We start from the raw sequence: 15,840 nt of genomic DNA, 5'->3' as shown, positions 1-15,840 counted from the left end.
AAAGTTGGCTTTATAATCAAAAGCAATGCAGTAGGGCTTGCAAATAAATTACCTTCAAAACAGAAGAGGCACAAACTGATGTTGCTATCTAATGATTTTTTGGGAAAAGTATTTGCATGTCATGATTATAAAAATGTAGGCCTTCTCTTCCATCCCGAACCACTTTACAGCTCCTCCTAGTTATAATCTCATTAATTAGGTGTGCATTTCTTAATCTTGCATGTGTCATCTTCCAGCAAACACTTTGTGCACACACTGTACTTCCTCATGCTCATCAAAACCCTCTTAAAATGAGTAAGGGGGTGGGGTGTTGCTCGAAAAACGGGTAAAATGGGTAAAATGGGTTACCCCTCCACCCCCTACTCACCTTACCCATTTTTCCCATAATACACCCCTGTCCCATTACCCATTTTACTCTTCAGGCACCAGATATAAACATAATTGAATCTTTCTGTACACTTTAGGACTTACTTATGAACATCATTACAGAGAAGTCAAATATTAAACCTTTTTACTTTTACCTTTATATTCTCAGTGCTGTCTGTTTCTGTTATTTTGTCCACCTACTGTAATTTAATTAGAACTGTGAGCCATCTCAAGTCAAGTCTGCAATTTATACTTACAAGTAATTTATTCTCGAAATATTCTATTGTATGCAGAAATATTCTTGAAGCCCCTATTATATTGACTTCTTATGTCACTATGTTTGGGTTTTTTTTCAATATTTACCCTCCCTATCTATACTGTGCTATTTTTGGTGTTTACTCACTGATAAGAAACACAGTGGGAAAACTCTCAGCTGCAGTTGATGCACATGGAAAAACTTCCCAATGCTATTGTCACACACAAGAAACTGGGTAAAGTGGGTAAAAGGTGAGTAAGGGGGTGGAGTTACCCAAAAAATAGGTAAAATGAGTAAGGGGGCCTCCACTCTGTCCGGGGAATGCCAGGAAGGCAGCACTCACTGCGGCTTGTTTCCTGGTGGAACAGAGTTACTGTTATTCATTTTATCCATTTTTCCAATAATATCCCCTTTTGCCCATTTTACTTACCAGTGCTGGGTATAAACATAATTGAATCTTTCTGTAGGACTTACTTATAAACATCATTACAGAGAAATTAAATATTAAACCTTTATACGTTTACCTTGATATTCTCTGTGCTGGGTGTTTCTATTATTTTGTCCACCTACTGTAATTTAATTAGAACCATCTCAAGTCAAACCTTCTACAATTTATTATACTTATAATTAATTTATTCTTAAAATAGTCTGTTGTATGCAGAAATATTCTTGAAAGCCATATTATATTGACTTCTTTTGTCACTACCACCAAAGTTCTCTTTATTGTTTTTTTTTCTTTCAAATATTTACCCTCCCTATCAATACTGTGCTATTTTTTGGTTTTTACTCACTGATAAGAAACACAGTGGGAAAACATGCAGCTGTAATTGATGCACATAGAAAAACACTCCAGTGTTAGAAGAAGAAACTGGGTAAAATGGGTTAAATGGGGGTGGTAAATAGGTAAAATGGATAATGCGGGGGGTATTACCTGAAAAAATTGGGAAAATGGGTAAGAGTGGGGGACTGGTCTTGGTTTGTTTCCTGGTGGAACAGTGTTACTGTTATTCATTTTACCCATTTTAATAACCCTCTACCCACCCATTTTACTCCTCAGACATAATTTAATCTTTCTGTAAACTTTACGACTAACTTACAAACATCATTACAGAGAAATTAAATATTAAACCTTTCATGTTGGATGCTTGATATTCTCAATGCTGGGCGTTATTTTGTCCACCTACAGTAATTTAATTAGAACCATCTCCAGTCAAATGTTCTACAATTTATTATATTTATAATTAATTTATTCTTAAAATAGTCTGTTGTATGCAGAAATATTCTTGATATAAATATTCTTATTATTATTATACTGACTTCTTATGTCACTACCACCAAAGTTCTCTATTGTTTTTTTTTTTTTTTCTTCAAATATTTACCCTCTCTATCAATACTGTGCTTTCTTTGGTTTTTACTCATTGATAAGAAACACGGTGGGAAAACAGTCAGCTGCAGTTGATGCACATGGAAAAACTTCCCAGTGCTATTGTCACAAGAAGAATCTGAGTCAAAATAATCAAGAATTTCAATCTACTGACCAGATTTCTGTTTTTAAAATTCCTTGACTTGATTTTTCACGAGTTTCTGAACCACAATAAGTGAGAGATGTGATCAGATGAATACCCCTCCCACACCTCCCACCCTAACAAACACACACACACACACACACACACACACACACACACACACATGCACACACACACACACACACAAACACAGTGTAGAGCGTAGAGCTCAGCTGCCTGCCGCTGCGTGGTATTTCCAACATAACATCCCGGGTCAACACACTGACTCTGTCATTTTGTCTCTGACCCTCCACTCCGCTCTTTCTGTCCCTCTCTCTGTCCGTCGTCCTCAGGCACCCAGACCGGACGGAGGACCAACACCTGCTGGTTTCAGGTATGAGTGAGAGCAGCACATCAACACATCAGCAGGTTTCACACTGCAGCACTGGATGGTTTAGTTCAGTTTTGGGATTATAAAGGTTAAGCCTGCTATTGAAATGGCCCGGAGGGGTGAGCTGAGGTCGACCTCGGCCTGGACCAGGATCGAATTGTTTCCACTGGTTGTTTGTGCTTCATGAGCTGACATGAATTTATGAGGGGAAAGTGTTTTTTGTTTGTTTGTTTGTTTTTAAAGTTATGTGCAGGTGCATGTTGGCTTGCTGGTGAAATAAAGCTGAGCAGAAAATATACTTTGATGACAGCAAGAGACTGAACAATATTTACTGCATGTGTTCCTAGAATGATCAAAATTTAGAAGCAAGTGAGATTCACCAGAATAATCTTTGTCCTGAGTACAGTACAGTTTATTTACAGTCTTAGAGTAATGATCTCCAAATGTAAAATTGGCTTTTACATCATTAGAGGTCAGGATGGATTGCTTGTTCTGGTCTGTTGACTCACTTTATTGACATTTTATTAATAGGTCTATTGATTCTTTTTGCTCTGGCTAATTAAATGATCATCATACTGGCCTATCTGTTATCCACTTTGATTACACACAAGTAATTGTTGACCTCAGTTGTATTTTTTTCATCTTTGCCCCTAACTTACAGACCCTGTCACCAGAACTGAAAAGTCAGACATGATGAGAGGCATCGGACGAGGGCCGGTGAAGATGCAGAACATGTTAATGGAGCTAATGGTGCTTGTGGGGTGAGTATATTAAAAACTGATTACAGATCATCTTAACAGTATAGGTTTTTATGGAAGCCCATTTCCGCCAATGTGATAAAAAAAAAAAACATCATATAAGTCAATATAACGACAAACCTTCTCAAAATAATCACTTGGTATCTCAAAATAATGACTTAATATCTCAAAATAATTAGAAATTTCGCAAAATATTGAGAAATTATTACTAGCTCATTAGTTTGAGATACTAAGTCATTATTTTGAGAAAGTTTCTCATTATAACGACTTACAGGATCTTTTTTTTTCATCACATTGGCGGAAATGGGCTTCCATAGGTTTTATATCACACCATCATTTGTAATATTTTTTTACTGTGCAAGTAATAACTGAGAATCCAACACGTAATTCAAACCAAGTGAGTGCTGAAATTTCGACTTGATTTACTGCAAAAAGAGATGACTGAATGTGATTTTAATTTAACTTTAACTTCATAGTTATAGTCTTAAAGGGCTTAAAAATATTCAACATCATGAACTACAAAACACTTATGAGAACCCGGAAACCCTCTGAAGTATCTTTGTTAGATAATCTACATCTCTGACAAATCTCATGTTTTAGAGTCACTGGTATGAGTTACGGTGCCACTCAGAGACCTGACTATGATGATACACCCAACCCGGAGTTCCTCAACCCGTCCTGGATGGCCAGCATCCCTGATGACCAGCCGCTGTCTGAGATCACCATGCCTGGGACCCACAACACCATGGCCCTGTACGGCGGCATCTATGCTGAGTGCCAGACCTGGAGCCTTGAGTCCCAGCTCCGTGCTGGTGTCCGCTTCCTGGACATCCGTGTGCGTCACGTCAAGGGGAACCTGACCATCCACCACGGGGTGTCCTACCAGCGGGCTCACTTCGGCCACGTGCTGGTGGGTGTGGCTGACTTCCTGAGCAAGCATCCAAGTGAGACCGTGCTGATGCGCCTGAAGGAGGAGTTCAGTGAGACGTATGACATCTACGGGGCTGTGGTGGACTACATCCACCGCTACGTCCACTGGGACCTGCTATGGCACAGTCGGCTGGTGCCCACCATGGGCGAGGTCCGAGGGAAACTCATCGTCCTGCAAGACTTTTCTGGGCCAGACTTGGGGATGCGTTATGGTTCCCTGGACATATCTGACGACTGGAGGGTATGACAAACAGTTATGACTCTTATCTCTTATTCTTTTATTGAGGTTCTGATATTTAACAAACAAAATGCATCCATCCACTCTGAAATACATATAGAACCACATTTCATCTTAATAACACAGGAAAAACACAGGTTTGACACTACTACACTCACTTTATTACAATCAAGTTACTTGTCTCTTTATCAGTTAAGCAAGTACAGCTAAGAATAGTGAATGTTTCCCATAATTGATGCTCATAGTGTTTATTATCTTTTGTATGTAGTCATGTATCAGTCTGCCGTTGTCTTCCTATGTAATCAATAGGATAATTTATGACTCTTGAAATCATGATTGACTCCCAGGTTCCCACACTGCTGCACGTGGAGAAGAAATGGCAGAGCGCGTATGAGCACCTGGAGGCTGCACCCACAGGAAACATGGCCCAGATCTTCCTCACCTACAGCAGTGGAGCCGGTGTGTTCGCGTACCCAAGAGCCGTCGCTCAGCGCATCAACACGCAGCTGTACAACTACCTGAGGGCCAAGACGGACCTGAACCAGCGTTTTGGAATCATTTGCATGGACTTCCCCTCTGCTCCTATGATTCAAATGATCATTGAGTTCCAGCTTAAAGATGAGATAAAGAGAGGACAGGCCTTTAACAGAGTTCCCAGCAAGGCAAGTTTGAAATATACGATTTCCTTACTGAAAAAGAAGATGATCAAAGGTTTTACTGTTGATGCCTGAGCCAAAAATCAAGCACATGTACTTGTTGTGAGGGAAGAGTAGATTAGTCAATGACTGTACAATCAATGAGACGTCACTACAGCTGCTGCTCAAGTTCAATAGTGAAACAAACATGATTAAAATTACACCTCGGATGAAACTTCTGATTGTGTCATTCACCAAAGATACTGGGAACAAAATAAATGTCATAAAAAAATCAGTAATGGCAACATGTGGAGTTTTTGGTGTTTTCACACGTTTTATGAATATACATCACCAGTCAGATAATTTAGAAACTGTGAAAATAAAGCCAGAATAAATAACAACAATAACCATTCCACTAACACCTGATAGAAAGCTCCAAACACTTGTTTTGTTTTTGTGGTTCTGTGTCTCTTTGCATGGCTGTCAGGAGTTGTGTTTGAGATATAAACAGTCACGTTTCATTGTCACAGGGTGGCAGTGTTGCTGCAGGGCCGCGTGGCGTCAGGTTGTGTTGGCAGTAAAATCCTGTGGTGGCTGTTGGGGTGGGAGGTGATGGTGTCTGTCAGTGTGTAAACCTTTGCATCACAATTCCACTGCAACTATTACACTGCTGTTTCACTAGATTTGCAGGGAAACAGAGCCACATTCAGAGTTGTTGTTTTTTTTTTTTTTTTTTTTTTAACTTTTTAAGATTTAACTCACTTTTTCATCACTTTCATTACTTTTAAAGAGGCACATCAAGATCAGTTTACACATCATGTCTTCTGTGACTCTTAAAGAGCTCTACAGTATTGTGTCTGAAAAAAACAACCCCTGATTATGTCATCTGGGCTTTCTCAGCTTGGGTTTGACACTTTTTAACAGAAAGCCTGTATTACAAACAGGGGGTGAGGAGTTTGAAAGAAGTAGATGTTAAATAGGCATTTTTAGGAGTGTAGAATCTGGTGTTATAGGAGCTTGACACACACTAGGGACTAAAAACCAGGATATTTTGGCCTCTGCTGAATTGATTTTAACTGTTCTTCTAGTGTGTCTTTTGCAAGTTCCCCACCTTTAGAGTAGTGCAATACTGAATTGCTGAAATCACCACAAGTTTGCAGTCTTATGCCATCAGACTGTTTTGATTAATGCTGCAAACTCAAACTCTTCAGACCATGTGGTGAATGGACCATCAGGGCTACCATATCTGTTTAAAACACACTTTTATCTGCTAAAAATCAAATATAGATCAATAATTCTTCAACTCTTTTAATTTTTATGTCACTTTCACTCATCAGCCATAAACAGCAACATACTATAGCATAAGACTATAAAACTAGTAAGTGATGTTACCATTAAAATATACAAACATCTGCTCTGTTCTGTCAAAAAGAAAGAGAAATTAGAAAAATATTGGAATATTGAATGTTATTTAAAGATGTAATATGTATGTTTGTCAGGAAGAGTAGCAGGAGATGGACACAAACGCAGGACGCAGGAGCCAGTATGAACTGAAGAATGTCCCTTTAATAAAGATCCAGATGTGCAGGCATAGCAAAACAGAACAAAACAGAACTAAGCAGAGCAGAACAAACAGAGCAGTGAAGAACAAAGGAGCCAACAAGACTGAACTGAAAACCAGGACTTAAATACAAACTGAACTAATGAAACAACAAGGAACAGGTGGCAAGACACAGAGGCAGGCTGGGAGCTGATTGGCTGGGAAGACACATGGAGCAGGGCAGAGCTAATGCGGTTAATGCAGGGCAGGTGTGGAGGGAAAAGCAGTACAGAGACGCAGGAGGAAAACTCAGAGCAGCAGCAACAACACAATCCTCATCATAATAGATCATCACACATAAACCAGTTCAAGAACACATGACTTAAACACACAACCTCACCACAAGCTGCAAACTCTTATCTATAATCTCATGATAATGCAGCTCCTCAAATATGGTGCACAGAGGTTGAAACAGCAAATCACTCAAACCTAAAGAAACAAATGCCAAAGAACGTCTTCTAAAAGTACTGAATGCAAATACAAAAGACATGTTGAATGAACTGCCTGGTGTATAAATTGCTAATATCAACTTTAAGGGCATACTGCTACTCAGTCAAGTTAAGCAAACAGAGAAAAAGTCTGAGGGTATCTGACGGACAGGTGGAGGGACACAGAACCAGACTGGGACAGAACCATGACAATATTCTTGTATTATTTTCAGCTGCACTCGGCTTTTATTTTCTAATTGCTTCTCTGACAAGGACAAACATTATTGTTGTTATATAATAGCATTATATCCTCTTAGTTAAACACAAAGAGCATTGATTGCAACACACTTGTTGAAATGTTTTGGCCGGAAACAAAATGTCACAACTTCCTGCGAAAACCGAAGAGGATGTTAACAAAGTTGATGCTTGATTAACGCCGACTCATGCCTGGTTCAGCACTTATTAAGTGAAACCTGAAAGACAGAAGACAAATTAAGGCAGTGAAGCGTCTCCATTCAGAGTTGGACAGGTACAGTATAACACTCCTTGCTGCAGCTCCTCCTCCTCCTCCTCATGATGCTTTATTATCTTTGACTCCTTCTTCCTCTGCTGTAGATATGAACACATCTCCACAGATGGATTTCAAGTCTCAAAGCGCCGCGACGATTTCATCAATTAGTGAGACGTCTTTCCTCCAACACATTCATGCCTTCTTTTTGTCTTATTTGATCTCTTTTACTGTTATAATAATCCTTAACCTTCCTCCTTTTCCTTTCTTGTAGTTGTGGTGAATATTATTTGGTGGATGCTTATGATTGCAGCCATTGGTGTGGGTAGGTTTACTTTTTACATCAATTATGTAATATATTGTAGATTTTTCCTTATTTTTCATCATCGTCATTCACGATTGCATCTTGCATTCATATTGTTGTTCTGCATTGTAGGGGCCACAAACATGGGCCGCTGCCCTGTGCAGCCCAACGTTCCCATCTATCTGTTAGTACTGGGAGCGGCCAGCATCCTCTCTCTATCTCTGACCTACACCCAGAGCATCTGTGAGAGCGGTGCCGTCTGCCTCCTGATCTCATCCTGCATGGCCCTCCTGCACCTCTTCAGTTTTGGCTGGTTTATTGCAGGTGGGAGATGGGCAGGAGGAACTGTTATGTTTTTACTAAGATAAATCCATCTAGACTCTACAATGAGTACAAATTTTAGACATTTGTACTTTCCTTTATTTACATTTCATGCTACTTTATACCTCTATAGCCTTCATACCTTTATTTTACAGATTAAGATTTTATATATAAAGCTAAACTACCCAAAAGTATATAAAGTAGTTAAAATTAGCTCTCCCTCAACAAACTGCAACACTAAAATGCTACTTAACATAATATATAAGGCAAATATGAGTACTATTACTCTTGATACTTTAAGTATTGTTAATAGTGCTTAGCCTAGATACTTTTACTTAAAGAGACATTTTCAATATAGGATTTTAACCTGTAATGGTGTATTTTTATATAGCAGTGTTGCTGCTTTTGCATGATGATCTGAATACTTGCTTTTAATATTGTTTGTGGATTTTCCATTTGTGTTTAGGCCACAATTCAGTGTTGGTTTGATGGTTAACATACTTATAATAGTCCCTAAAAACCTCAAATTTCAAATTTTAAGTAGAAGTTAAGTTTAAAGCCAGGACAGAAAAAAAATCTTTATAGATAAAGTCTTCTTAAACTCAGTTAATCAGCTTCACTAGCACTGTGTGGATGTGGTTTGATCAGATTCGATTAATAGTAACCAAACAACCACTATCTGTAATCAGATTAAAAGTTGCGCTCAATCCTGATTGGTGCAGAGAAGTATGACATCACGTTTTCCCCACAGAGCCGCACTCACTTCAGCCGCCAAATTACCAAAATCACTCCAAAAAACAAAAAAATATATGTTTTCAGGGTCTTTAAATTCATTTCATTGTGAGGTTTCAGCTCTAATCTTCTGTTTTGTCTCTTTCTGTCCCTTGTAGGCACCTACTGGGTTTATAGTGTGTATCCTCCCGACTACTCACCTGGAGCAACTCGGTACTGCCAGAAGACTGCCTTTCAGTTTGCGTTTGTCGTCACCACTATTTTGTGGGTCACTTTGGCTCTATCGTTTCTCTGCGGCGGCTGCTTCATTTTGGTGGCCTGCTGCAAGTATGTAAGTGCGAGAAACAGGTTGTCACCCAACCGCGGCTCTTTCTACGGTGCGATAGGCGAGTCTCATGGAGGCGCTGCTGCCGGTGATGTGTGATTTAAATCCTGGTTCATGTCCTCAAATATCGAGGGAGTTTTACCTGTACAAAGGTTTTGACAGGAGTGAAACGTTTTGACAGTGATGATACTGATTCTGCTCCTGCTGCTGAGGATGATTTTTTTATTATTGGTTGTGGTTATTATAGTTGTTAGGTAGTTATAAAAGCTGTAGGCAGCTGCACTTCACTTTTTTCTTTACAAATTTCTTTTATGTTGCGCTTGAGGTTACATCTTGTGACAGCACCTCCCATCTTAATTTAACATTTGTTACTCACCGTAGGCCAATATAGTAAAATTAAGAGTTGTTGAAACATCACACTACTTTTACTCAACAGCACTGTCACACCACAGGCTTCCTGCATGTTGACACCAAAGCCAAATAGTTAACATCCGAGCCAAAAGAAGATAAGATGAAAAAGATTATTTAGAGGCAACTAATATTGACTCAGAGCTGAGATGAAGAATACATTGTAAATTGGTTCTATATAGTATGTGTTATATTCTGCTCTGCTATGTGTATGTGTGTGTGTGTGTGTGTGTGTGAGAGAGAGAGAGAGAGAGATGTTTTATTGCAGTGGAATAGTGTTGATTGCACTATTTAAGATGTTGTAATAACAATGGATTGTGCAGCGTTGCTTGAACATAAAAGTCGATGATTGTTTGCATGATTTGATTATATAAGTATAAGGAAACAATATGTTCCGTTAGTTTAGTGTTTTCAATGAATTGTTGTGTTGCCACTGCTGACTGACAGTTAAATGAGATGAACATGATTAAGGCTTGATGTAAGGACTTGAATAAAATAAAGTTCAACTGATTTTTGTCTCTGTTTTATGTTTTTTTTTAATGGTCACTTGCAGAATAAGGTTCTGACGCCGCTGAGTTTGTGACAGGAACGGTTTTAACAATAAAGAAAATAAATAAATAACATGGATAAAAGGCAGAACCAAAGATAACGAAGTTGTCTTTTATTGTAACAACGACCTTAATCAACTTTATTGATGAATTACTCCCACAATGATGCAAAGTACTTATCAGTGGGACAGTTTATTGGACAATATTAAATAAATAAATCAAACAAAGGGAAGGCTCTTCTATAAAATTGAAAAGCTTGAGAATTCTTATTAATTTATCCGTCTGGAGCTGAATGATGTTAGTTTAGATGAAGTCAATCTGTAGATTTTTATATTTTTTACAAGGCGGGAGGACTTTTTCCATTCAGGCATTTTTCAGGACTACTATTACAGCTAGCTGACGTCACTCAGACGTTGGTCTTTTCAATAGGACCCATCCGTAACTGGAGCATGTTAGCTTTGACTTTACCTGCTCCAATGAGCAATGATTAGGGGATAAATTGATGTTTGCAGAGGCTGTTTGTGGATCGTTTTAGAGACTTTAGTGTGATTTGGATATTTAGCGGCTGTCAGCTGAGTGAAGATGTGGAGTTCAGGCCGCCGTGTCCTTCAGGAGCTGCTCAGTCAGCCTGCTGTCAGGAGCTTCTCTGTGACTCCTGCACAGGTCAGTGTCTTTCTGAGCCTTTTAACTGAATATTAATACTATCTGTCAGTGTTTTAAACAGCTTTGACCCACGTTACTGAGCACGAAGCTGCTTACAGAAACGTGTCGTACAGCCATAGCTCGGTCTAAATTAAATGAATGAAGTAAACATTTTTATACGCCTATCACAACATCAACAGATTGTTTCTCTGTCTATAAAAATGACTTTGGAAAAAGGTTATATTTCAACTAATGGTCATACTTATAGTTTGGAGTTTTTAATTGATTATTTCCGTGTTTGTTTTGTTATTATAAACATCATTATAGTCTTGCAAATATTATATTATAGTTATGGTTATATCTATTTTTTATATGTGAGTGAGTATTAAGTTATCGTATATAATTTAATATTTAATTGCATTTGTTTCTTTTAATTACCTCATTATTTTTGTATTTTGATTTATGTCAAGCAGCTGCCTTTGGGATTAATAAATTACTCCATCCATTCATCCATCCATCCATATCTAATCTAATCTAATCTCCCCACACCACTGCATTAGACCAAGGTTGGATTACGAAACCAGCAAAGCAGGCAACTGCCCAGGGGCCCCAAAAGTGCACGTTTACTCCATATGTATCATTTGTGTCGACTTCATTTGATTAATTGAAAGTTAGTGAGAAATTTGCACCACTGAACTACAATATCAACTATGCGAGCTCCTCCATCTCGTGGTCCTGGTCTTGAAAAGTGACTGAGTCAAGATCTAATTTTTAAGACATGAATTGTTTATATTGAGCTCATTTGTTGTAAAGTTGTGTTTCATCAAATTACACACAGAAAACTGAGGGCAATGTAGTATTATTCCTTCATAGGAGTACTGTAAGGCTGCTATTATCTTCTTTAACAATCAGATATTCCGTTTATAAAATGTCAAAAATGCTGATCATTATTCCCTGAAGCCCAAGTTAACATATTCAGATGACTTGTTTTGCCTGACCAACAGTCAGAAACCCAAAGATGTTGAGTTTATAATCATGGAAAACTCAGAAAACTGAAAAATTGAGAAGCTGTTATCAGAGAATTTTGGGCATTTTTGCATTAAAAAAGGACATAAACAATTAATCAGTCATCAAACTTGTTGCCAATTAATTTTATGTCAACTGATTAATCATCTAATCACCTCAGCTCTAGATCATCTATCATATCATATGTATCACTATCATACTCTCATATGTAGTGGAGGTCATTAGGGGCCCAACAACAAACTTTTGCCCCATATAAGGTTAATCCGCCCATGCATTAGACCCTTGGAATAGGCTAATAGTTCTAATGTTGTTATTAGGGTTGCAATTAAGGATTATTTCTATTATTAAGTATATGTCAATTATATTTACGTTAATCTTTTTAACTAAAATAGAGAAAAAGACCCATCATATCTCCTCACAGCCGAAGTCTTCAGATGACTTGGTTTGTCTGACCAACAGCCCCAAAAACTCAAAGATATTCAATTTTTAATGATTAAAAAGAAAGACAGAGAAAACCTGGAACATTCTTCCATCTAAAAAAAACTATCAATTATCAAACATTGTTGTTCAACTTATCAATGAATCCCTTCACTTGCACCAGTTTGTTCCTTTCACAGCATTATGTTTGATTCATTTGCATTCAGATGATACATACATCTTTAATTTAAGTTGAAACTTGTGCGTCTGTTAACACAACCCTTAATGCTCTTAATGCTAAATGAAATGTTTATGAACAGTAAGCGGTCACTATGAGTGGGGAAAAAACATAAACAGCTCAGTCGAATAAAACATACCGATCTACCTCATAACATCCTCACCTGTGTTTTTTCCAGAGAATCATAACAAAAATCAAAACAGTTGTACTCTCATATAAAAGATACTGAATATTTGCACAGATTACACTACATGTAAAGTTGTGTGTTATTCACATTGACATTGTGGCAGACATAGAAGTTTTTTAAGAGTATATCCGTGTGCTTGATGTTCCTACAGAACACAGTTATTGTGGAGCGCTGGTGGCAGGTCCCCTTGTCTAAAGTAGGCAGCCCGCCGAGGCTTCACCCTCGAAGACACAGAATCTACAAGCTGGTTGAAAACACCAACCATGCTGCCAAGGAGAAGATGGAGCTCATCCTAACCCAGACTGTACCGAGTGAGTATGTCCAACTCTCATAATAGATCATGTAAACCTCAGATTTATGATTTCTGATGTGTCACAAAGTGTCAAAAAAAACTTTTCTTTGCACCAATAAAACTCTTTACTTTTATAAAAATAACTGTTTCTTTGTTTGTTCTGACAGAGCTCGGTGGACGAGGAGATACTGTGTTTGTCAAAAAGTCTGTTGGCAGAAATAAGCTGCTGGCCCAAGGCCTCGCAGTGTATCCATCACCAGACAACAAACAGATGTTTGCTGAGGAGTTAAGAGTGTGTATTGCACTTTAATACTTTCATTTATTTCCCTTCACTTATTCGATAGTTGTTGATCAACTGATCATTGTCGTCTTTTTACCTTCAGCTTTTGCGTGAAGGGAAACCAGAGGAAAGAATCCAAACCCGCACTGGACAACTGGTAAGTCTTATGCTGCATTCAAGTGCTCCTCAGATTGTCCCATTTCCTGAGTTGGGAAGTCGTTCTTCTGACTTTGGTGTGTTCATGAGCTTTTAAGTCGTAATGTGGAAACAACATGGACGCTACAAAGAAGATGTGTTGTATTTTGTCCCAGAGTTGCTGCTGTACCAGTACATTCCCTAAAACTACTAAGATATTGCTTTATCTGACTTGTTATCAAAGTTAATGCTAATAAATAACTTTTCTAACTAATCCAGGTCACTCTACGTGGACAACAGCTAACGGTTACAACCTAATACCACATTACAAATCACATGTGAGCAAAAAATTCATACACAATACATGAATTAATAAAACGTTTCTTGCCATCAACCAAAGATTTGCTTTTGTCCGCCATGTTTCTATGTATATGATGTCAACTTTTGGCAAGTTGTGTAGCAAAATTGTCGCAGACTTTCCGAGTTGTTATTCAGACTTGAGGGGGTCATCGTGAATTTTCCCAATCGGGAACTAATTTTTCTGATTATTCCGACGCCACATGAATGCCACGTTCATCTACTGAAGATATTTGAAAGTATTGAATTTTTTAAGTCTTAACAGCTGTCGTCAGTGTTTTTAACAAATGTTTCCTTGTCTTTTAAAGACAGTGGAGTTCCTTAAACGTTCCAAGCTGAATATCAACAAAATGCCTTCTGATGAATTCAAGCTCACTAAAGAAGTCGTCTGCAGGCAGCTTCTCAAGAAGGTACAGTAGCTTTTGGCTCAATGATCTTATGTTTATTTTCTTCCTTATTTTTGCTAAATAACATTAAAGTATCCAGGCAAAACACTGAGAATTGTCAACATTAAGTTAATTGTTTAATTGAATGTGACTTTTCCTCAGTTGGGAGTTGTTGTGCCACCTCATGCGTTGAAACTTCCATTTGAGCCAATCACGGACTTGGGTGACTACTGGTGTGAAGTTACGGTAAGATAAGATGATGAATTTGTCATTTTCTTTTTCAAAACATCATAAACATCATTTTACTCTCAAGCACTGTAGATGTCCTTTTTTTGAAGGTTTTTTTTTGTTTGTTTTTAGTGTTTAAAAAGTGTTTAAGATCTTATTACATATAGGTGCTGTATGTTGAAAAATAAACACACTGTATTAATAATAAAGAACGCTTTCTGGAGAGTTACTGTGGAATTTGTTTTTCCACTATGCCCATAAAAGCACCTGTTCATGTCACATTTGACTGAAGTTAATCTCTGTTCCTTCTTGTTTTCCTCCTCATTCAAACTATTTACATTAATGACAAAAGCTTGCATAACAGCAGTGGGGCTGACTGTTGTTTTAACAAAAAAAAACAGACTAATTTCCATCTTATCTTCCAGGTTAATGGAATGGACACAGTTCGCGTCCCCATGTCACTGGTGCCGTATGAAGACCCCTCTGCAAGTTATCAGCGGCAGTTGAAAGCACAAAGGCGGCAGCAGGCGGCCGCAGATGTTTCAGAACCTGCTGAGGAGGACGAAGCTGTTGTGAAGGCAGTTTCTGAGGTAGCAGCGGAAGCCGAAGCCGGTATAGACTCTGTGAGTCAAGTTAGTGAAGCTTCAGCCTTCACAGGAGCCTCTAAAGCTGAGCAAACAACAACAACAGCAGCAGCAACTACAGAGACGAGTCCAGACTCAACAGCACCACCAAGTGACAGCCCGAAGAAAGATTAATGAAGACGTCCATACAAGTACAGTGGGTTGTGTTTACCTGCAATACACATTTTACATGCATAAGAACAGTTGTCAGTGTGATTATTAAAATGCTTTGCTTTTTTTTTTTATTGTGTTTTAGCAAGTAAACACAATCCCTGTCTGTCATTTTGTGACCAGTGTGTCATTCTGGTGGTCGTGGTCATTATAATTATGTATCTAGTCATAAGAACATATTAAAACTTAAGTTTGATCCAGTTTTGGGGCCACTGTGCAGTAATTAGTATTGTGGAAAATAAAAGGTTATTTGTTGCCTTTCAGTGGGTTGACTTGTTAATGTAAGTTGTGTGAGGCAGCAGGTAGGACCTCGTCTTACATTAAAGGAACATGCAGTGTTGTGTTGGGGAACTATAGAACTACAGATATCTTATATGTGAACTCATTATGGTGAAAAAAATTCCCTAAATGCGGAACAGGAAGAAATACAGTGAAAGCCAACGCTCAACCACCTAAAACACTTGCAATGATTTGTTCATTTGGTGAATTTTCAAAGGGTTAAACGTGCTTCCTGTTTCGTGTTAAAATCAGATGGTTCTCTTGCCTCACTGTAGTTCAAGAACCAGCTGAAACTGAAATGCATATTTGGTTATCTGGCTGTTTAA

General features: G+C 38.3%; 3 protein-coding genes across 3 annotated transcripts; all 3 read left to right on the top strand.

The window, feature by feature from the left end:
- The first annotated feature begins 2,303 nt into the window (after positions 1-2,303).
- On the top strand, positions 2,304-5,374 carry si:dkey-266f7.9 (uncharacterized protein LOC100006223 homolog). Its single transcript, XM_067611803.1, has 4 exons — positions 2,304-2,521; positions 3,180-3,279; positions 3,877-4,447; positions 4,792-5,374. Exons 2-4 carry the CDS (start codon positions 3,209-3,211, stop codon positions 5,173-5,175), a joined length of 1,026 nt encoding a protein of 341 aa, XP_067467904.1. The 5' UTR covers positions 2,304-2,521; positions 3,180-3,208; the 3' UTR covers positions 5,176-5,374.
- Positions 5,375-7,531: 2,157 nt separating this feature from the next.
- LOC137198802 (transmembrane protein 272-like) lies at positions 7,532-10,215 on the top strand. Its single transcript, XM_067612757.1, has 5 exons — positions 7,532-7,636; positions 7,723-7,785; positions 7,890-7,940; positions 8,052-8,243; positions 9,131-10,215. Exons 2-5 carry the CDS (start codon positions 7,725-7,727, stop codon positions 9,394-9,396), a joined length of 570 nt encoding a protein of 189 aa, XP_067468858.1. The 5' UTR covers positions 7,532-7,636; positions 7,723-7,724; the 3' UTR covers positions 9,397-10,215.
- A 440-nt stretch (positions 10,216-10,655) lies between these two features.
- Positions 10,656-15,498, top strand: mrpl9 (mitochondrial ribosomal protein L9). The gene is made up of 7 exons (XM_067612754.1): positions 10,656-10,916; positions 12,915-13,074; positions 13,223-13,347; positions 13,439-13,492; positions 14,136-14,237; positions 14,376-14,459; positions 14,867-15,498. The coding sequence occupies exons 1-7, from the start codon at positions 10,836-10,838 to the stop codon at positions 15,197-15,199; spliced, it is 939 nt and encodes a 312-aa protein (XP_067468855.1). The 5' UTR covers positions 10,656-10,835; the 3' UTR covers positions 15,200-15,498.
- The last annotated feature ends 342 nt before the right edge of the window (positions 15,499-15,840 follow it).

This window comes from Thunnus thynnus, chromosome 15 (assembly GCF_963924715.1).
Source record: "Thunnus thynnus chromosome 15, fThuThy2.1, whole genome shotgun sequence".
Lineage (NCBI taxonomy): Eukaryota > Metazoa > Chordata > Actinopteri > Scombriformes > Scombridae > Thunnus > Thunnus thynnus.
Note: the sequence above shows the minus strand (reverse complement) of the source record. Positions and strands in the feature narration are given on the sequence as shown.